This window comes from Nannospalax galili, unplaced genomic scaffold (genome assembly GCF_000622305.1).
Source record: "Nannospalax galili isolate Female #2095 unplaced genomic scaffold, S.galili_v1.0 scaffold788, whole genome shotgun sequence".
Taxonomy (NCBI): domain Eukaryota; kingdom Metazoa; phylum Chordata; class Mammalia; order Rodentia; family Spalacidae; genus Nannospalax; species Nannospalax galili.
Window position 1 is genome coordinate 1,236,180 of NW_008359996.1, and position 22,669 is coordinate 1,258,848.

At 46.2% G+C, this 22,669-nt stretch overlaps 1 protein-coding gene and 1 pseudogene across 2 annotated transcripts; both read left to right on the forward strand.

Moving 5' to 3' along the window:
- Window positions 1-5,785: 5,785 nt before the first annotated feature.
- LOC108490234 lies at window positions 5,786-13,414 on the forward strand (annotated as a pseudogene).
- A 5,726-nt stretch (window positions 13,415-19,140) lies between these two features.
- Znf688 (zinc finger protein 688) lies at window positions 19,141-22,300 on the forward strand. 2 transcript variants are annotated; one of them, XM_017795785.2, is made up of 3 exons: window positions 19,141-19,719; window positions 20,036-20,149; window positions 21,596-22,300. In XM_017795785.2, exons 1-3 carry the CDS (start codon window positions 19,536-19,538, stop codon window positions 22,126-22,128), a joined length of 831 nt encoding a protein of 276 aa, XP_017651274.1. In that variant the 5' UTR covers window positions 19,141-19,535; the 3' UTR covers window positions 22,129-22,300. The 2 variants fall into 2 exon arrangements, with proteins under 2 accessions (XP_017651274.1, XP_017651275.1); XM_017795786.2 differs by lacking the exon at window positions 20,036-20,149.
- The last annotated feature ends 369 nt before the right edge of the window (window positions 22,301-22,669 follow it).

The window sequence follows — 22,669 nt, forward strand, 5'->3', positions numbered from 1 at the left end:
GGAGCCTTCTTTCACAGACTTGAGTGCCCTCTCCCTCCCCCCCTTTTTTTTTTTTTTTTGTCATGCTGGAGATCAGCACAGGACCTTGCACCTGCTTGCTGGGCAGGCACTCAACGGCTGAGCTACATCCCCAGCTCCTTGGATGGGGCCATGCTACATAGGCAAAGAACATGCTTTCAGATCTTCCCAGCTTCCCCCAAAGTTACTTGCAGCCATTTACCAGGGTGACTGGACATTGGAAAAGGGGAAATAACTAGAGTTTTCAGTGGTTATTAGGCATTGGATCTAAACCAATTAATTTTAGAAGATTCAAATGCCGCTGTGTACTCAAGGTGCAGTGGACTCTGGATCAGATATGTGTGGCAAAGGGTTAACTCAGCAGACGTAGGTTGCTCAAACCCTGCACATTCCAACTTGCTCATCTTCAATTTTTTTTCTGAGACAGGTAGCCCCAGCTGACCTAGCACTTGCTAAGTAGGCCAGGTTGGCCTTGAACTCACAGAGATCTGTCTACCTCTGCCTCTGCCTCCTGAGTGCTGGGATTAAAGTTATGCACCAGCACACCCTTTGTTGATTTTAATGTATATCCTCAAACCAGCTGTGGGGACATATGCCTATAACCCCAGCACTTAGAAGTGGAGGCAGGAGATCCTATTTTCAAAACAAAAATCAAATCAACAACAAAATAACAGTGTAACAAAAAATAAAATAAATAAGCAAAGCCATTCAACTTTGAAGGAAAGGTTTGGGGAAAAGGGGAGCTTTCCATACTGTTATGGAATGCCAGTATGCTGGAAGTTAAGGCAGGAGCATTATCACAAGTTTGAGGCCAGCCTTGGCTACATAGTGAAAGAGTGAGACCCTGTCTTAAAAAGAGAGGGAGGGATTTTTTTAAAGCTGGATGTGGTGGTGCTCGCCTGTAGTCCCAGCACTTGGGAGGCAGAGGCAGGCAGATCTCTGAGATCAATGCAGGCTGGTCTATATAGTGAGTTCCAGGACAGCTGGGGCTACAGGGAAACCTTGTCTAAAAAAAAAAAACAACAAAAAAAAGAGAGGGAGGGAGGGAGGAAGGGGGAAGAGAGAGGCAGCTGTTTAAAATAATTTATTATTTTTATTTTATGTGCATTAGTGCCTTCATGTAAGTGTCCCCATGTCTTGCAATGCCTGCGGAGGCCAGAAGAGGGCATCAGATCCCCTGGAACTGGAGTTAAGGGCGATTGTTAGCCGCCACGTGGGTGCAGGGAATTGAATCCAGGTCCTCTCCAAGAGCAGCCAGCGCTCTTAACCGCTGAGCCATCTCTCCAGTCCAGAGGCAGCTGTTTAATACAAAACAGTTGATCTCCCAAGCCCATTGTTCCACCCTTATAATGCAACTCACTGCGTGCCTAGCATCCGTCTGGGCCCTGTGTGTCACCTGTGTGTGACTCTGAGGGCAAAAGGAGCCAATGCAGACATGCTCATGGTTGTTGTGCCATGAACAATGAGGGGGCAGATGAGAGGCTCCAGTGGGCTCTGTCCTAGCTGCAAGCCCAGAGCTGCATTCCATCCCCACCCCCCTTTCCTACGGAGACAGGGAAGGAAGTCAGAAGATGCCAGGTGGAAAGAAGACAGTATTGCTTTTTCTTTGGGATATATTAATAGACCATCAAGGTCCATCAATCCCAAAACTAAGAGTGCGTAACTCCAAAACAAAGAAAAGATTACAAGAGGATTGGGACACAAGATTAATATTTAACAGGGAAATGTTGACTGTGGGCTTTTGCTGCGGGTAGCAGCAACCAGAGCTTGGGCAAGGGGGAGAGGGAGTGCCCTGGGTGAGGGAGGGGCCTTCACAGTAGGGTGCCTGTCTGTATCTGTGACAGGGAGAGGAGAGAGAACAGAAAGCTGTAAGCAGCCACAAGCCTATCAGAACAGAATGGCAGCAGGAGCTAGAGACAGAATTTATCAGACCTGCCAATCTCAGAGGGCAGGCTGGCTCCCCAGTCCTTAGCAAGAATCAGGAGGAAGGAAAAGGGGAAAGTCAGAGGGCAGCAGATAAAACAAACAAGGGTGTACTCTCTTTCCACAATAGACAAAACACAGGACCCTCCAAACAGGGGCTGTCCATAGAAGAACTCTATTTGTCTGTCCGTGCAATCACTCACTCAGTCATACAATTATTCATTACGCACAAAACAGACATGAATAGGGACTAGAGTAAGCAGTTTCCAAGGTGCACCCGTTTATTTGCCAGACTTTTCTCAGCCAACATCTTGACTATTAAAGGTCTGGGAGCATACTCATCAAGATCATACTCCCACTGTTAAAGACCCGTCCTGAATGGAGCTTCAAATCAGGAATACCAGAATTTACCTCCTAGAAGGACCAGAAGTTACTCCATCAGTTTTAATATCGGGGTCATGCAGTGGTCATTCTGAGACTCTCTGGCCTTGGTGTGAAAGTCATGGGTCCCTGGAACATCTCAGGGGGTGCCTCCCTTGTAACAATTCACTGAGCCAGGGAGATCCAGAGTGAGGCTGAGTCCCTTGAGTGGCAATCTCACTGGGGTCTACAGAAAACATAATATATGGCTGGGTGTGGTGGCACATGCCTTTAATCTCAGCATTCGGGAGGCAGAGGCAGGTGGATCTCTGTGAGTTCAAGGCCAGTCTGGTCTGCACAGTGAGTCCCAGGCCAGCTGGGACTACAGGGAGATCCTATCTCGAAAAGACCCCCCCCCAAAAAAGAGCTTTTCCCTAATTCAGCAATTGCAGTGCTGAATATTCTCTGATTACCATGGTCTCTTGCACCAGATCATTGTTAACATCCTTGTGTGCATTCTTGGTCATAGATTTCTTTTTCTTTGTATCAAAGGTTGGACCCAAGGGGTGTCTGTCACCTCTATTTTGTTCTCTTTTTCTTTGCTACTTGACTTCTCCTGTGGATTCCAGGTTTGGGGGTTTCAGGATGGGCCTTGTATTACCAACATAACCTAGGCTCTCTTCCCCGTTTGGCCCCCTAGCTATGAAAAATGACAGGCCAACACCTCTATCTCCCTTCCCCTTTTGAAAAAAATTATGTATATGTGTGTGTCGCCGTGTGGGTTTGTACATGGGGGTGCAGTGCTGTGATTACAGACTGCTGTGACCCGAGCTGCCTGATGTGGGTGAAATCAAACTTAGGTCCTTTAGAAGAGCAGCATGTGCTCTTAACTGTGGAGCCATCTCTCCAGCCCCCTTTATTGAGACAGGGTCTCCCTGTAGCTACAGCTGGCCTGGAGCTCTCTATGTAGACCAGGCTGGCCTTGATCTCACAGAGATCCACCTGCTGCTGCCTCCTGAGTGCTGGTACTAAAGGCGGCCACCAACACCTGGACCTATCCTTTTCTTTTATTCAATTTATCAGCTAAGTTGGAGGCCAATACTGAAGAGGCCGGCCTTGTATCCCTTCCTCTCTGTAATTCCTCCCTTACATCTTCAGTCTCCTATGGGTTGCCACATCTGTCTTGGACAGATCTCTTATTATACATTAGCAGCAGTCAGGCTGCCTCTGTAGCCACGTGTGTTGATACCTCTGCCCCCAATATGCTATCCCAGGGCTTGTAATGTCTTCTCCAGATCTTTGGCTGTTCTCAACACATCTCTATACTCCTGTGGTGGACCCTGCACATCAGAGGTGCTACTCCAAAGCACCTAGAAGATTGCCATCCTGAGATTTCCCTCACCAACATTGTGGCCTTACATATCTCACTACCCATTGCACTGTGCACACCACTGCCACCATCCCCATTGGTCCTATGGGGATAGCCCATCACATCAATATTTCTTCTGCCAATACTCTGTCCTCACACGGCTTCCTTTCAGTTGTTGGTCTCCTTCCCCGTATCAGGGACTACAGCATTGCTCTTCCCAAACTCATCCTCAGTTAGTTGCAGTCTGTTCACACTGCTAAGAGTTGCTAAAATTCCTTCTGGGTGTGCATATGTGTAGAAACAATGCTTCCTCCTCCTTTGATCCCAAGGACAAACCGAGTTATGAATTCACCAAAGTGCACTCTGTGAAACCAATGAGTTCTTGTGCCTACCTACAGAGCAATGGTGAGGGTTTACTTACAGGAGTATGGGTGCCCCACCCCCAAGCCACATCCAGAAAACCTGAGCATGGATAATGGCTTTCCAGTAGCTGAACAAGGGGGCAGAATGACCCTCCTAGTCTTCCTAGCCTATATTCTCTAATCACCCCCAGGCCACGTACAATTAGGGCCAAATCACCAATTATGGGTTGGGATGTGTAAGTCAGATTTACTGCTGAGAGGCCAGCAAACTCAAGGCCCACTGACAGGCATGCTGCAACCCTGTCTCCCCACACTGTCCTTATGATCTGCTGACCAGCCTACAACAATGTTCCTCCAAACTACAGTTTAGGGAATAAAGATATTTATCTGGACTTGCCAACAGAGCTTATGATGATGATGAGGGGTTACTTACAAAGATGCTGGGTGTGGTGGCACACGCCTGTAATCCCAGCACTTGGGAGGCAGAGGCTGGCAGATCTTTGTGAGTTTGAGCCCAGCTAGTTCCAGGACAGCTGGGGCTACAGGGAGACCCTGTCTCAAAAAGACAAAACAAAACAAAACAAATACCAAAGGTATGGACACCCGTGGTCTTTTTTCCCTACATCTCAGCTGAGCCTTCCAAATCTGTGGCTGCTGGCCCACAGCCCCAAGATGGCGAAGCTCCTGCCTCCTCCCTGGTTTCTTCCATGTCTATCCTTAGACCCTCCCCCTCATGGAATTGAAGCTGACTGATTGGGTGGGAAGGGTGACTGTCTCCCTCCCTTTCTCTAGAGTCTGTTAGGGTTCAGACATCCATCTGTTCTTGTCCTTCAGAGGACACGCCTTCCAACAGGAGGTGTGGCTGTACTCTCAGGTGAGGGTCTCTGTGGGTCATGAAAAGTCAACTGTGACCATCTTAGGCAAGTGTGTGCAGCTGAGCTTGGGAAGATGTTATCTATCAGAGGACAGTCCTATATTATAGCCTCCACTCAAAACTAGCAGCCTCTCCTCCCTTCAGCAGATAGAGCAGAGTAGCACATCTAAATGAGAAATGTGTTGTTCAAAATCCAGATATAACCACTAGGCATTGTGCCTCTTTCTTTGTTGTAGGAAGAACCAGATACCACTTCTCCTTACAAGGGATATCTTGACACCTCCCACACCATTAGACTACTAGATTTCACTAAGGTAGAAAGCCCCTGAAACTACAGATTTATTTCTCACTCTGACATACTGATGTTTTACCAATCAGTCCTGTATTATCTATTTCCTGTTCAGTGGATCCAATGACAGGATGTCACCAATGCACCAGTCACTACACTGTAAAACACTAGTGCTGTTTTACAGAAAGGAAAGGTATCAAAACCTGTGTAAACTAAACTGCATCAAAGCGCTGGAGAGTGATATTCTCCCCAAGAACAGGGCAAGCCTATTTCTGGCCTTGTCAACTAAAAGAAAACTGCTGGGGCTGGAGAGATGGCTCAGCGGTTAAGAACACTGGTTGTTCTTGCAGAAGACCCGGGTTGGAATCTCAGCACTCACGTGGCGGCTAATGACTGTCCATAACTCCAGTTCCAGGGGATCCAATGGCCTCTTCTGTCCTCCGTGGGTATTGCATGATACAGGAGCACTTACCTAAATGTAGGCAATACACTCATACTCAAAAAATAAAAAATAAAAATAAAAATAAAAATGAAAAAAAAAAAAGGAAATCTGCTTCTGGTGAGAACTCAGCAATGTAACCACATGTGATATGGCAGCTGCAATTGAAGGTACCTCTTGGTGAAGCTTAAAACAACTCAGTCATGCCAGGTGTGGTGGTGCACACCTTTAATCCCAGCACTTGGGAGGCAGAAGCAGGTGGATCTCTGTGAGTTCAAGACCAGCCTGGTCTACGTAGTGAGTTCCAGGATAGCTGGGGCTACAGGCTACAGGGAGACCCTGTCTCACAAAGACCCAAAACAAACAAACAACAAACAAACAAAAAACAATTCAGTCATTCTCCAGGTTCTATACAGGCCAAATGGGAGAGGTAAATGGAACAGATAGGAATCCATCCCCTTACATTGTTCAGGGGTAATCTTTGCAATCCCTCTAGAGATGCCATCATTTCGTTTTTGACTTCCTATTTTCTTAGGTAGAGGGTAGCTCTAACTACCAGAAGTTAGGGAATAATGGGAAAATTCTGCTAGCTGTTAAGTATACCCATTTCTTTTTTTCCTTAAAATTTTTATTCTTTACAATTTATTTTGTGTGTGTGTGTGTGTGTGTGTGTGTATGTATGTGTACCTGCGTGCACATGTGTGCCACATGATTGTGTGGCAGTCAGAGGACAATTTGTAGGAATCTATTCTTGCCTTCTACCATGTGGGTTCCAGGAATTGAACTCAGGTTGTCAGGCTTGGCAGCAAGTGCTTTTACCACTAAGTCATCTCTCCAGCTATTTTATTTGTTTGTTTTGTTTCTTTTTTCTTTTTTTGTTTATTTTATTTTATTTTATTTTATTTTCCAGCTGGCCTGGAACTTGCTATGTAGACCAGGCTGGCCCTGAACTTTATTTTATTTTATTTTTTGGTCTTTTTGAGACAGGGTCTCCCTGTAGCCCCAGCTGTCCTGGAACTCACTGTGTAAACCAGGCTGGCCTTGAACTCAAGCCTGCCTCAGCCTCCCAAGTGCTGGGATTAAAGGCACGCACCACCTTGCCCGGCTCTATTTTTAATTTTTATTTTGTTTTGAGACAGGGTCTCCCTTGTAGCCCCAGCTGGCCTGGGAACTCCCTATGTAGACCAGGCTAGCCTAGATCTCACAGAGATCCCACCTTCTTCTGCCTCCAGAGTGCTGGGATTAAAGGCATGCACAACCATGCCTAGAATCAGCCCTTTGTTTTTGAGACACAGATTTGCTATGTAGCCTAGGCTGGCCTTGATCTCACTATGTATTACAGGATACACCAAGATTACAGGTATGTACCAGCCTACCTAGGTTGTCTGTTTCAATTATACCTTCTGGAACTCGGGTAATGATTACAGGATGAGTCAAAGACCCACTGTGAGTCAGACCTGAGTTAAAACTTCACTGACTGCCTGATCTGCATAAGCCCCTGATCTGATGCCAGTGCCACAAGACGTTGTAAGTCATTTTTTTGTACGTGTGGTACTGGTGATTGAACTTAGGGCTTCTCACATTCCGGGCTTTGAGACAGGGTCTCACCATGTTGCCCAACTGGCCTCAAACTCATAGTCTTCCTGCTTCAGCTTCTTGAGTAGCTGGGATTACAGGCCATTCCTGGTTGAATCAGTGTCAGTTCAGAGGCGGTATCCAGTAGGGTCCCAGAGGTCTTACCATTTCATTTTCCCTATTGCAGTTACCCTGGTAAAAGGCTGTAGAACCCTCTGGGGAAGGATGTGAGAAAGATTAACAGTAGAAAACTTCAGTAGTGTGCTGGATGTGACCTGGCCTCTGCTCCATTAAAGGACTTCTAGGTCTATAGCTTGGCTCAGGTCAGGGAATGGGGTGTGTTTTTATAATCCAAGTCAGATTTTTGTTCATCTGACCTGAAAGCTGACTGCTTGTCAGGTCAAGTAAGAATTTAGGGTTCCTATGTGTTTCATTTCTAGAAATAGCACGATCAACTAACGTCACAGATCTTTATGAGTCTGACTGATCTGGTTGCTGATTTGCCTTTGCTGGCCATTACAATAACTACACCCACCTTCATTTTGATGACCGAACCACCTCTCTGCTCTTGCCACTCTGGGAACTGATTATTCTCATTGCATTTAAGTTTTCCAGTGACTATAATTCCCAACGTAATGTCTGGTTTACAGAGAAGAGCAAGCAATGGAGCCCTACAGAGATGTTTCAGATCCTATCACAGGTCTGTTATGCAAAGTACTAGTGAAAAAATGTGTCTCTGGGCCCTAAACATAACCATAGAAATAAAAATAAACTACAACAGGAAAGACAAGGTTGAAATAAAAGTAAAGATGGTTTTTATGTGGGTACAGAATAGATTTGTAAATTGGGAGGCAGAGGCTTACCTAGAAACTGAACAAGAACAGAGAGGGGGAAAAAAATAAAAGAAACTAAGCAAGTGTTTCAACAAAGGCAAGGACAAAGTTTTGTTTGTTTCCAGTGCTAGGGGTCAAATCCAGGGCTTCTTGCATGCTAGACAAGCACTCCATCCCTGAGCTACACCCTCAGTCTAGGACTGGGTTTTTATAGGGATAAAGAACTGTTGGGTAAGGTGATATAACTTGTTTTGAATAATTTTCAGTTGGCTTTGTTCATTGCACAAGTTGTTTTGAATGAATTTAGACTGGTGCTCAGGTCCGTTCATACATTAAAATATACAGGGTTGGCTGCCAGGGCACTAATGTGAGGGATTCCATAGTAAGCAGAAAGCCCTTTGAGGCAGCTGGAATCCCATCATCTGAAACTTTCAAAATCTCAGTATTGTATGCACATTCTTTTTAATCTTCCTTTTTAATCCATGCTAGCCTGAAACTTGTTATGTAGCCCAGGCTGGTCTAGAACTAGTGACTGATAGAACGTGTGAATTGCAGAAGAGCCACAAGCCTCATTAAGAAAGCAATATAACCATAAATCCCTTAAAGTGTATAACTGACCCTAAATTGGTAGACTGGCCTTGCTCAAGCCTGGCCTTGCTTAAGCCTTATCAACTTGTCACTCCCTGGACTGAGAGAGAGACTGTTTATGGAGCCCACCTGTCTCCTTTGGTGCTATAGATAACTCACCCACCTGCCTGAGAAAATAATCTTGGGAGAAGAGACCCACAAGGACACCAGACCCTCGCACGGAGTTAACTCTTGCAGTTGTGTGCGGCAGCGTTCCTATATAATACCAGACTGCTCCCCATTTTATTGCAGATAATCATTCTTTGAGGAACAGCTTATTGGTCTTTGCTGGGTTTCCTGAATCAGGGGGGCACATTCCTTGCCTGCTGTAGGTCTGGCTCTGACTTTTATTTCTAAACTTTAAAGTCCTTTCTTTTTCTTCCCTCCTACATCTAACAGTGAGCCTCCTGTCTCCATCTTTCCAGTGCTGGGATTATAGGCATGAGCCACTTCACCTGGCCATGATTCACATTCTTTATCTGGAAATTAAAGATAATGAAATTGCTTTCTTTGAGGCAAACTGCAGCTGGTTAGACGTAATCTGTGAGGCTCACAGGGAATATCTGGCTTTCTCTTGGACACATGACAGCTATCTTTTTGGGGGGCAGACTTTTTGAGACGGGGTCTCCCTGTAGCCCCTGCTGTCCTGGAACTCATTATGTAGACCAGGCTGGCCTTGAACTCACAGAGATCTACCTGCCTCTGCCTCCTGAGTGCTGGGATTAAAGACATGCGCCACCACACCTGGCTCATGAGTAGCTTTTAAGTGACAGGCTTTCTCTAGCATCCCCTTAAGGCTTTGAATCCCTTCTTCTACACTAACCCAGGCTAACTCCAATTTGGTCTCAATGAACCATCTTTTGATTCATGTTTCAACCTGACTCTGTCATAATTTTGATTGTTTTTCTTTTTTTGTGTGTTCTTTTGAGACAGGGTCTCCCTGTAGCCCCAGCTGGCCTGGAATTCACTGTGTAGACCAGGCTGGCCTTAAATTCACAGTGATCCATCTGCCTCTGCCTCCCGAGTGCTGGGATTAATCATGCCTGTCCTGATGGTTTTTCTTTTAAAATTTTTTATTATTTTTATTTTATGTATATGAGTGTATTTTTTAAATGTAGGTAGGTAGGTAGGTAGGTAGGTGCACCTGTGTTGTGCAATGCCCATAGAAGTCAGAAGAGGGTGTTGGAGCTCCTGGAACTGTAGTTACAGATGGTTGTTAGCCGCCATGTGGGTGCTGGGAATCGAACCTGGGTCCTCTGCAAGAGCAGCCAGTGCTCTTAACCTCTGAGCCATCTCTCCAGCTTCATTCTTTAAAATTTTTTTATGCCAGGCATGATAGCACACTCTTTTAATACCAACACTCAGGAGGCAGAGGCAGGTGGTGCCTGGTCTACACAGCAAGTTTCAGGCCAGCTAGGCTATATCTGTCTCAAAAAAAATTTTATATTTATTTATTTGTGGGGAGGCACATATGAAAGTCAGGACAACTTTATCACCATTGGAATCTTGACAGAGATTACATGGGATCTGTAGATTGTTTTGAGTATTAACAATATTAGGAGCAAAAAAACAAAGAATAAGGCAACAATAAGACTTCGCACCCTTAACGTGGATTTCTTCCCCATTTGCTTGGATGTCCTTTTTTTTTTTTCAGCAATGTTTTGTGGTTTTCACTTCCTTGAAGTATTTTATTTTAATTAATTAATTGTACCCCCAGCTGGCCTGGAACTCTTTATATAAACTAGGCTGGACTTGATCTCACAAAGATCTGCCTGCCTCTGTCTTCCAAGTGCTGGGATGAAAGGTGGGTGCCACCGTACCTGGCTGTGTTTTATTTTATTTTATTTTTTTGGTCTTTTTGAGACAGGGTCTCCCTGTAGCCCCAGCTCTCCTGGAACTCACTATGTAGATCAGGCTGGCAGAACTCACAGAGATCTGTCTGCCTCTGCCTCCCGAGTGCTGAGATTAAAGGTGTGCGCCACCACGCCCGGCTGCGTTTTATTTATTTATTTTTTATTTTATTTTTAGTGCTAATGTTAAGTGGAATTTCCCATTGCTCGTTACTCTCTTCTTTCCTTCTTTTTTTATGACAAAGATTTGAAAGTAAAGGGAGGTAGAAGTTGGATGAGTAGTGTGTGTCTAAAAATATGAGTGTTTGGGCATCAATGGTATAATGACCTGTTCAAGGCCAGCTGAGCTACATGAGACTATCTCAAAAAGTCAAACAATGGAGCCAGGGAGATGGTTCCATGAGTAAAAGCACCTGTCACAAGCCTAATGACCCAAGTTTGGATCCCCAGAATCCATATAAAATTCAGATGCATGTGTCTGTAACTCTGGCACTCCTACTGCAAAACGTCCCTGTGATAGGCCTGTGCCACCATATCCGGCTCTTTGCAGTGCTTTTATCCTCTGAGCCATCTCTCTGGCCCAGTTTTGCCTGTGGGGATGGGGAGGTTTCCTTTACTACTCATCCTCTGCTCCTGTGAATACTTGGCTGGAAAAATTTAAACAACAGTGTCAACAGACAGTCTAGAGCTGGGCATGATGACACACACCTTCAGTCTCAGTACTGAGGAGGTAAGGCAGGAGAACCGTCAGTCCTAGGTCAGCCTGGCCTACAGAGACCCACAAACAACAAACAGTAGGAGGGAGGCAGGAAGAATCTAAACAAAAGGGGTGATCTGATTCCTTTCTAGGTTTCATTATTCATTTCTAAGTGGTAATTCAACATGTGTTCTGGTTAAGGCCGGATACAGATGGTCCTGTAACTACAGTAACTATAAACATATATCAAGAACTTTGAGCAGAGTCCTATACTAACCAGTTAGCTAAAACCTGGGATTCAGAACCCTTGCATTTCAGCTCTGCTGCCTGTAATCTGTTCCCTGGCCTTCAGCATCTCTAAGAACAAAGACACCTTCCATCTCCCTGCTCAAATCAAATGTTGGGCAGGAACGTGCTCTGGCAGGTGCCAGAGGCTACCTCTTCCTGTGCTTTAAGCAGACTGAGTGGACATCAACAACTTGGTTTTTAAAAGACTACCTTTTCTTTAGTTTAAATTGGACAAGATAAGAACCTTGACCAACCTATCTTTGAAAGAAGGGACCAAAGGTAGACAGGCAATAATTTTGATATCTTTTTTTTGGTCTTTTTGAGACAGGGTCTTCATGTAGCCCAGCTGGACTGGAACTCACTATGTAGACCAGGCTGGCCTCCATATTACAGAAATATGCCTGCCACCTGGCAATGGCACCACTCTGGCAATTTTGATATCTTTTTTTTTTTTGAGACAGGGTCTCCCTATAGCCCCAGCTGGCCTGGATTCGATATGGAGACCAGGCTGGCCTTGAACTCACAGAGATCTGCCTTCCTCTGCCTCCCCAGTGCTGGGATTAAAGGTGTGAGCTACCACACCTGGCTAATTTTGATATCTTAATGCTATAACTCTAGGTTAAAATTTATACTTGAAATGGAAGATATTAGTAGTTATTATCTTAAGGCATAATAACATAGACATTTTTATTATAGACAGAGTAAGTTTACCTACATTTTGAATGCTATTGTTTGTTGGCATTTTATTTTCTGTAATCCCCACCATAAGAGGAAGTTTAACAAAAATATTTGACAAATATCTGTCATTACATGTATTATAGTCTTAATACAAACTTCATATTTGTATATTAAGAATATTCCTGAAAGCTGAGTGTGGTGGTGCATGCCTTTAATTCCAGCACTCAGGACTCTTATTTCTAAACTTTAAACTCCTTCCTTTTTCTCACCTCCTAAATCTAACACCACCCCTACACAAAATAAATAAATGTAAAAATAAGGCAGTTGCCTCGCCTCGCCCCGTCCACCCCAAGAAGGTGGCAACGACTTCTCTGCCTGCTCCACGAAGAGGAAGGCAAATGTGGCCGTGTTTTTGCAAGATCCAGACAAAGAAATTGCCAAGACTGACAGGACTGGGAGAGGCCAGGATGGCAGTCAGTCTTGGGATGATAATTCAGCATCCCGTAGACCCCTGATTTTTCATCCCCACCCCTGACAAAGAAGCGGGCCATGAGGTTGGGTACCCCAAGACTAAATTTGAGCCTCAGAAATGCAGACCATCCAGAACCTCCACACTGCCTCTCTTGAACTGGGCAAATCGGGAGGAGGTATGGAGGATCAAGTTAAACAAGGACAGAACTTACTTAGGAGGCAGCGATTTCTGCAGTGCCAGGCTCTCCAGCAGGTGAGGACCTGAGCGGTTCCTCTGGATTGGCTGATGGAGGTGTGTGAAGACTATGAACTTCACAGTGAGATGGTTTACTTAGTCCAAGAGTTCTTTGATTGGCACATGGCATCACAAAAGAATGTCATCAAGACCCTTTTGCAGCTCATTTGGATTTCACCTTATTTATGGCCACTGAACTTGAGGAAATCTACCCTCCAAAGTTGCACCAGTTTGCTTATGTGATGGATGGCGCTTGCTCAGGAGATGAAATTTTACCATGGAATTAATGATTATGAAGGCCCTTAAGTGGCGTTTAAGCCCTCTGACCATCGTGTCCTGGCTGAACGGTTACATGCAAGTTGCATGAGTCAACAACACAAGTGAAGGGCTGATGCCTCGCTGCCCACAGCAGGCCTTCGTGCAGACTGCAGAGTTGACAGTATGCCCTGCCTTCCATGAACTCGTATTTTGTAAGTGCTGCTATGTCTCCATTTTTAATAAAGATAATACTATCTTTGAAAAATGAATGAATGAATGAATAAATAAATAAATAAATAAATAAATAAAATGGGCCCAGCAAGATGGCTCAGCAGGTAAAGGTGCCTGCCTCCAAGCCTGACAACCTGAGTTTATTTCCTGGAACCCACATGGAAGAAGGAAAGAACTGACCCCCCCAAAATTTTCCTCTAATCTCTATATTCATGCCATGGGACACACATGCTCCTGCGCCTCCCATAATAAATAAATGTTAAAAATTTAAAAACCAGTCTGGCATGGTGGCACATGCCCTTAATCCTGGCACTCAGGAGGCAGAGGCAGGCATCTCTGTGAGAGTTAGGACAGCCTGGTCAACATTAGCAAGTTCCAGGCCAGCCAGGGCTACAGGGAAATCCTATCTCAAAAAGACAAAACAAAAACAAAGACAAAAAACAAACCCACACATACATATATGTGGAGCTGGAGTACAAGGCAGGTCTGAGAAGTGCCTGAGAGCTAGACTCATTTTCCCTGGAGTGAGCTCACAAATGCTCTTAAAATGAATCCTACTGTGAAACACTTGCTTAACTGCTTTTCTTTCTAGAGTATTGTCTCCCTTTGAGTGCCCTCTTTCTGGCCTGTACTTCTCCTGCTCCTCAGAAATGGGGTTACTTAGATGCCAGAGCCTGTTAAAGGAGCCCATTGTTGATCATGGATCCTTCAGAGTAGAGACATGTTTTGAGCCTGTCCTTCAGGAACTCATCCCAGGATCCTGTCATTTAGTCAGTGCAAGTGAACCACCTGGCAAGGAGACATGTGACGTCAAGCCATTGTTGGCACTCTTGAAAACCTAGTTTAGGTCACGAAGGATGGTGGCTTCACGTGGCCACTCTCTTGCGTGCCCAAGCTTACTCTGCACAAAGCACACAAAAGTACCAAATATAGTGCACTTTACAAATGACTTCTCTTTTCAGTGTTTCCATTCGTGATTGCAATGTATGCTTCCCCTGAATTCGCATGTTCCCTGAGCTTTGTGTGTTTTAGACAAAAATGTGTTCTTGGGTCACAGCAGGCAGGGACTTTAAGTCAGAGTAAATTATTTGTAATTAGAGTTGAAAGCAAGGCATAGTCTCTCTAGTCTAAACTTTATTGTTATGCCTATATGTGTTCACCATTCAGAGCCCTACTTTATTATTATTATTATTTTTATGTGTATGCATGTAATTGCCTGCATGTAGGTAAGTGTACCTGTGTCATGCAATGCCCGAGGAGGACAAAGAGACTGTTGGATCCCCTGGAACTGGAGTTACAGACAGTTGTTAGTTGCCATGTGGGTGCTGGGATTCGAACCCAGGTCTTCTATAAGAACAGTCAGTGTTCTTATCCGCTGAGCCAACTCTCCAGCCTCTCAGAGCCCTACTTTTGAATATGAAACTTGCAGGAATAAATGGCTGGGTGGATAGGGCTAACCATATTTTCAAGCCAAGATTGGTGCAGGCCGACTCAAAAATCTCTCTCAAGAAAGACTTCTCTGAGTCTTGGAGTACAAAAACGATTGTTAATGGGAACTGGGTGTTCTTTTTTTACCTCACTGCACAGCCTCTCCTGTTTGGGCAGACCTGGTTTCCAGCCTCAATATAGTCTTCACAAGGCATGTGGCCTTAAGCCCGTGATTAACCATTTGTGAGCATTAGTTATTTCATTTGTAAATTGGAGCTAATGGCAATTTCATGGGTTATCTGAAATAAGATAGAATAGCCAGGAAGTTTGAAGAGCAAATGGCTGAGCTATCTTCAACAATATTTCATTATAAAAAGCTTCATTCAAGAGTTGAGAGAATTTTCAGGCAAACGTTCCTATGCCCATTACCTAGATTCCATAATTAACAGTTTCATCTTTCTGCTTTGCACATGCCAACCCATCTTTTTGTTGTTTTATCCATTCATTTTCACACCTTATTTTCATATCTTGCAAAGAGAATTGCAGAGAACAGAACACCATACTCCTTCTACTGACCACAATGAGTGCTATGAGGCAGCTAAGGAACTTTCGGTAAAATCAAACAAGCAAGCTGGGTGTATTAGTAAGGATGCACTAGGGGAGCAGAACTGGAAGAATGAACAGTCTTTACAATGGGGATGTATTAGACTGGCTTATACGATAGAGGCTGGGAGTCCAGTAACAGCTGAAGACCTGGTATGGGATGGCAGAGAAGGATGGTGGCAGTGACAACACAGTAGATGAGCACAAGGGGGACCAGGCACAGTGCTGCTTTCCCTTCAGATCTTTTTTAAAAAACATTTGATTGTATGGGGCTGGAGAGATGGCTCAGTGATTAAGAACACTGGTTGTTCTTGCAAAGGACCCAGGTTTGAGTCTTAGCACCCACATGATGGTTAACAACTGCCATAACTCCAGTTCCAGGGGATCCGACACCCTCTTCTGGCCTCTGCTGGCTTTGCATGACATGGGTCCACTTACATACATGCAAGCAATACACTCATACATATTAAAAAAAAATTTTTGGCCGGGCGTGGTGGCGCATGCCTTTAGTCCCAGCACTGGGGAGGCAGAGGCAGGCGGATCTCTGTGAGTTCAAGGCCAGCCTGGTCCACATAGTGAGTTCCAGGACAGCTGGGGCTACAGGGAGACCCTGTCTCAAAAAGACCAAAAAATTTAAAAAAAAAATTAATTGTATTTATGTTATGAGTGTTTTGCCTGTATGTATATAAATGCACCACATGTGTGCAATGTCCAAAAATGCCAGAAGAGGGCGTCATATACACTGCAACAGGAGTTAATCATCATGTGGGTGCTGGGAATCGAACCTGGGTCCTCAGTTAAACCATCTCTCCAGTCCCTGCTTTCAGATCTCTTTATATCTGAGCTGTTTCCCTAAGGTGCTACACTCTGGGGGAGGGTCTTGTCCATTCAGTTCATCCTTCCTAGGTGTACCCTCGCAAACCTGCCCAGAGGTGTGTTTCTTAGTTGATTCTGGATCTAATTGAGTTAGGAACCAAGATTAATCATTATACCCAGTATAGTGGTACACAATTGTAATCCCAGCACTACAGAGGCTGAGGGAAGAGGATCAATGAAACTTTCAGGATAGTGTGGTGCATGGTTTATCTTGGATGTCATCTTGACACACCTGGGAAGAGGAAATTTCAGCTGAGGAATTTTCTCCACCAGCCTGGCCTATTGCCATGCCCAGGATTCTTGATTGCTGATTGATATGGGATGGCCCAGCCCACTATGGGTGGTGCCATCCCTAGGCAGGTGGAACTGGGCTGTAAGACAGGTAGGAGCAAGTCAGTAAGAAGCATTCCTCTGTGGCTTCTGCCTCAAGCTCTTGCCTTGAATTCCTGCCTTGGCTTCCCTTGATGATGGACTGTAATCTGTGAGATGAAATAAACCCTTCCCTTCCCAAGATGCTTTTGGCCACTGTTTATCACAGCAACAGAAAAGTAACTAACATAACTGGTCTACAAAGCAAATTCTGGGTCAGTCAAGGTTACACAGCAAGACCTGTTTCAAACTAATTGGGCCTGGGAGATGGCTCAGCAGGTAAAGGTACTTGCCAACAAGCCTGATGACCCGAGTTTGATTGCTGGGACTCACATGGTGGAAGGTGAGAACCAACTCCTGAAAGTTGTTCTCTGACCACCACATGCATGCTATGGCATATGTATGCTTGCACACATACACACACTAGTGAGTGTAATAAAACTTAAAAAAATAATTTTTATTTTATGTGTGTGACTGTATTACCTGCATGTGTGGAAGTGCACCCGTGTCGGGCAATGCCTGAGGAGGTCAGAAGAAGGAGTTGGATTCCCCCAGAACTGGAGTTACAGATGGTTGTTAGATCCATAAAAACTTTTTTTTTTTTTTTTACATCTAGGTCTTTTATTTCTTCTTGTACATTAAGCCATGAACTCATAGGGAATGGGCTGCAGCAGCTCAGGCTCCTTTCTGTTAGTTCTCACAAAGTGTGCTTCTCTGGGTCAGGCAGGCTAGCACTTCCATTGAACCCAGGTTTAGCCCCATAAAAACTTTTTAATTAAGAAAAAAATACACTTGGGGGTGGGGGGAACTGAAGAGCTGGCTCAGCAGTCAAGAGCACTGGCTGTACCGACACCGATTTGTTATTCTTAACTCCATTGCCTTCTTCTGGCCTCCTCAGGCATTGTGCAACATGGGTGCACTTTCATACATGCAGGCAAAACTCACATACATGTAAAATAAAAATAAATAAGCAACATAATTTTAAAAAGTACTCTGCCTGTGATGGTACATGTGTTTAATCCCAGCACTTGAGAGGGAGGAGGCCAGCCTGGGCAACATAGTGAGACCCTGTCTCAAAAAAAAGGAAAAAAAAAAAAAAAAAAAAAAAAAAAAAGGGCACTCAGGAGGTAGAGGGAGGCAGATCTCTGTGAGTTTGAGACCAGCCTGGTCTCCATTAGCAAATCAGGCCAGCTGCGGCTACAGGGAGACCTTTTCTCAAAAAGACCAAAAAAAGGAAAGGAGGCGAGAGCATCAGAAGCTGTACTAAACAGAGAGTATTATGTGAGACAGGAACGGCAGGGCAGAAAATAGAATTCTTTTTACATTTTTCTTAAATATTTATATTTATTTATTTATTTTTGGTCTTTTTTAAAGACATCTGGTCTCCCTGTAGTCCCAGCTGGCCTGGACCTCACTATGTAGACCAGACTGGCCTTGAACTCACAGAGATCTGCCTGCCTTCCGAGTGTTGGGACTAAAGGTGTGCTTCACCGCCCGGCTTCAAATAATTTTTTAAAAAAATATTTTATTTTTTTAATTGTTTTTATTTTATGTGTATTTCTTACATGTAAGTAAGTGCACCCGTGTTGTGCAATGCCTGCGGAGGACAGAAGAGGCTGTCAGATCCCCTGGAACTGGAGTTACAGCATGTGGGTGCTGGGACCGGAACCCGGGACTTCTTCAAGACCAACCAGCGTTGTTAACCGCTGAGCCATCTCTGCAGCCCCTCAAATTAAATTTTTTAAAAAAGCGTTTACAGGGGCTGGAGAGATGGCTCAGAGGTTAAGAGCACCGACTGCTCTTTCAGAGGACCTGGGTTCGATTCCCAGCACCCACATGGCGGCTAGGAATCGTCCTTAACTCCAGTTCTAGGGGAATCCGAAGCCCTCTTCTGACCTCCGTGGCACTGCACGACACGGGTGCACTCACGTACACACGGATGCACTTACCTCTATACACAGGCAATACACGCATACACATAAAATAAAAATATTTTTTAAAAATCCGCACTCTAGCCGGGCGTGGTGGCGCACGCCTTTAATCCCAGCACCCAGGAGGCAGAGGCAGGCGGATCTCTGTGAGTTCAAAGCCAGCCTGGTCCACATAGTGAGTTCCAGGCCAGCTGGGGCTACAGGGAGACCCTGTCTCAAAAAGAACAACAACAACAAAAAAATCCGTATTCTAATGCCATTCTCACTAAGCACATTCCTTAGTCGGCGGCTCCGTGCAAGGCTGCAGGGTCCACCCGCAGATTCCTGGCCGGGAGCAGGAGGCAGACACTGTCCAGGGCATCTGCTGCTCAAGGTCCCCCCAGTCTTTGCAAATGCCCGCTGGTCCGGAACCAATGGGCGCACGGCTTCTCCTGGCGGCTCCAGCCAATCATCGGCCGCCGCTATCCGGCGCGCAGAGGTCTGCGAAGCTGCGGCGGTCCATCTTTCTTGAAGGCAGGGTTTGCCTGGACTACCCAGCACGTCCTCCCGACACGCATTAAAACAAACAACACAACCACCGGCCCTGCTGCGGCCTCTGTATGCGCGGGCCGAGGGGATGCTGCAGGCAACGGAGGGCCGAAAGGCGCCTGCCAGGGCTGCAGGAGCAACGGCGCCTGGGGGGACCCCGTGGCTGACGCCGGGCTGTCGCCATGTTTGCTAAAGGCACCTTCCGGACCTGTCCACCGAGGTCCGGGCGGCTGGGAGGCGCACCAACCCTCCGGAGCCTTGCTCGTCCCCTTCAGCCCCGAGTCCCTCAGCCCCCCGCGGCCGGCCCCGGGTCCAGCGCAGCGTCCACCGCAGCCGCGGCTGGGTGTGGCCTGGGCGGCGCTTTCCGCCGCCGACCCAGCGGTGCCGAAAGCTGGCCGGCGGGGCCCGGGGCTGGGGGGCGCCATGGCGCCACCCCCAGCCCGGCTATGGGCGCTGAGACCCGGGGAGATCGGGGAGCCCGGGGCGGTGAGCTTCGCGGACGTGGCCGTATACTTCTCCCCGGAGGAGTGGGGGTATCTGCGGCCCGCGCAGAGAGCCCTGTACCGGGAGGTGATGCGCGAGACCTACGGCCTCCTGGGCGCATTCGGTGAGGCTCGGGGTCGGAGCCCCCCGCCCCCTTCTCCCGGGTTCACAGGGGAGACGACGTAGGCAGACCAAGTGGACCGTGAGCCCTAACCCCTCACTTTTCCACCAACAGCATCAGCTATCTCCCATTCCCGGGCTTCAGGTACCCGGGTCCTCGGGAGTCTCCATCCCGCAAAGTCTACATTTCTGGCAAGAGCATCACAGACCCTGTCCAGGTTGATTTGAGCATAAGTGCTAAGGAGGTGCCCTTACCCTAGCAGGGGATGCGATCTTCCCGGGCCATTCAGGCCAGCAGTGTGATCCCTGTTCTCTCCCAGGATTCCCGGGCCCCAAACCAGCCCTCATCTCTTGGATGGAACAGGAGAATGAGGCTTGGAGCCCCGCCGCCCAGGATCCTGAGGAGGGGGAAAGCCTGGGAAGAGCTCGGAGAGGTGAGGGATTGTCCCAGGCTTCTCCCATCTTGTTTGTCCAGGGTTTCCTTCTAGTGAAGTCTTCTTTCAGGTCCCCCATTTCAGCAGCCCTACAGAAATTAAAGAGCCAACATGTGGGATACTGGAGGAAAGAAAAACAACCTGTAACAGTTTTCAAAACGTGAGCTCGCAGTCACGTTAGGACAGAGTAGAAAAATCTGGAGCCCAAAGAACTTTTAGGTTTCCAGGTGCTTCTGTTAGAAAATACAACCTATTCTCCGTTCAAAACAACTAAAATGCCTCCTAAGAGTGGAACTGGTTTCAGGTCTGCCTTAAAGTGGTGTGAGAAAAATGGCTGGATATTGGCAACTTGGCTCTTCTCCCATCACCAGCCTGAAATAAGAAATCTGAAACAAATACGGTTCCTCATCTGTAGACGTCTCACTGTACGAAAAGAGAACAAGAAAGAAACTACACTAGTAACTACTATTTATTGAGCATTTACTGATTAACAACCACCTATTTATTTAAACCTTCCTCTAACCCTGTGAAGTCAAGAAAACATTTTTTCCCATTTGACACATGAGGAAGGAAATTTTTATTTTATTTTTTTTGGTCTTTTTGAGACAGGGTCTCCCTGTAGCCCCAGCTGTCCTGGAACTCACTATGTAGACCAGGCTGGCCTGGAACACAGAGATCCACCTGCCTCTGCCTCCCAAGTGCTGGGATTAAAGGTGTGTCCACCACACCCAGCCCCAATGAGGAAGGAAATTTTAACTCTTTCACCAAAACCTGGCATCAATCAGTCACTAGGTCGTACATTAAATTTTTTTTTTGATTTATGTGTATGAGTGGGTTATGTGCATGTATGTCAGTGCACCCATGTCTGCAATGCCCACGGAGGCCAGAAGAGGGTGTCCATCTCATCCCCTTGAACTGGAGTTATGGATGGTTGTTAGTCACCATGTGGGTAGTGGGAATTGAACCCAGGTCCTCTGCAAGAGCAGCCAGTGCTCTTAACTACTGAGCCATCTCTCTAGTCTTAGGGCTGTATGTTTTGACACTGTGGTAAGTAAAAGCTGAGGTAGTTATACAATAGTGTTGTGTTTTATTTCACTGTTTTGGTTTTTTTTAAGCATATAATCTTTATTTTTTAATTTTATTAATTTTTATTTTTATTTTGAAACTAGCCCCAGCTGGTCTGGAACTTGCAATGTAGACCAGGCTGGCCTCGATTTCACAGAGATCCCTCTGTCTCTGCCTCCCAAGTGTTGGGACTAAAGACAAGCACCAGCAGCCAGTGTTTTGTTTTTTTGAGACAGGTCCACAATGTAGCTTAGGCTAACCTCAAATTCATGACAATCTTTCTGCCTTTGCTTTCCCAAATGTTCCAATTACAGTCATGTGCCACTGTCCCCAGTGAGACAAATGTGTTTTTAAAAATGTCATCTAATTCCTATTTCTCAGGAGACACCCCAAAGAAGGAGCAGGAACCCAAGGAAGGGCCTGGAGAGGAAAGACAAGGCGTCAAGGGGTGGAAAGCAACTCCTGGGCAGTTGCAGCCTGAAGAGGTGGTTAAACACAATACTTACTCAACTGTCAGCAAGGCCTTGGCAGGAGCGCAAACACCTACCAAAATTGCCAGGGACCAGATAGCAGGTGCCCAGCTTCCTGTCCAGGTGACCGGCACAGACGCTCAGGCCAGCCAGCGGCGCCACGTGTGTGCCGACTGTGGGCGCCGCTTCACCTACCCCTCTTTGCTGGTCAGCCACAGGCGCATGCACTCAGGTGAGCGACCCTTCCCCTGCCCGGAGTGCGGAATGCGCTTCAAGAGGAAGTTCGCGGTGGAAGCGCACCAGTGGATCCACCGATCCTGTTCAGGGGGTAGGCGTGGACGAAGGCCTGGAATCCGGGCTGTGCCTCGAGCCCCAGTCCGAGGTGACCGGGACCCACCCGTGCTCTTCCGGCACTACCCGGACATCTTTGAGGAGTGTGGGTGAGCTGAGTGGCTGCCTCTGGCTGGAGCTGGGATGATTTTGGCATTAAGTATTGACTGAGCCCTGGGGTAGATCCTAAGTCAGAGTCTGATTTTCTCAAGGATTCCTTGTAAACTTGTAAAAAGAAAAGTGCCTGTAAAGATTCATATAGATTAAACTTGACACCTCCTCCCTTCCCCAATGTTTTATTTTTAAGATTTCTTTTTACTTATGTGAATATGTGTATGCCTGTGTGAATTTATGTGAACCACATGAATGCAAGGTACCTCTGGAACTGGAGTTACAGATGGTTGTTAGCAGCCTGATGTGGGTGCTGGGAACTTAACCTGGGTCTTCTGGAAGAACAGTAATCTTTCTTAACCATTGAACCATCTCTTCAACTCTCCCAGTGTTTTGGTTTAATAATGGGTCTGGGTTGGGAATGAAACTCAGTCGGTAGAGTGCCTGCCTAGCACATAGGAAACCCAGGGTTCTATCTCCAGCACTGCATACAATGGGTATGGTGGTACACCTTGATTCTAGCAATCTGGAGGTGAAGGCAAGA

Bases quoted from the DNA above. Each gene is read 5' to 3' on its own strand.
- Znf688 (XM_017795785.2), top strand. From the start codon at position 19,536: ATGGCGCCACCCCCAGCCCGGCTATGGGCGCTGAGACCCGGGGAGATC. The intron at 19,720-20,035 runs GTGAGGCTCGGG...GTTCTCTCCCAG, and splicing joins CGGCCTCCTGGGCGCATTCG to GATTCCCGGGCCCCAAACCA. The intron at 20,150-21,595 runs GTGAGGGATTGT...CCTATTTCTCAG, and splicing joins CCTGGGAAGAGCTCGGAGAG to GAGACACCCCAAAGAAGGAG.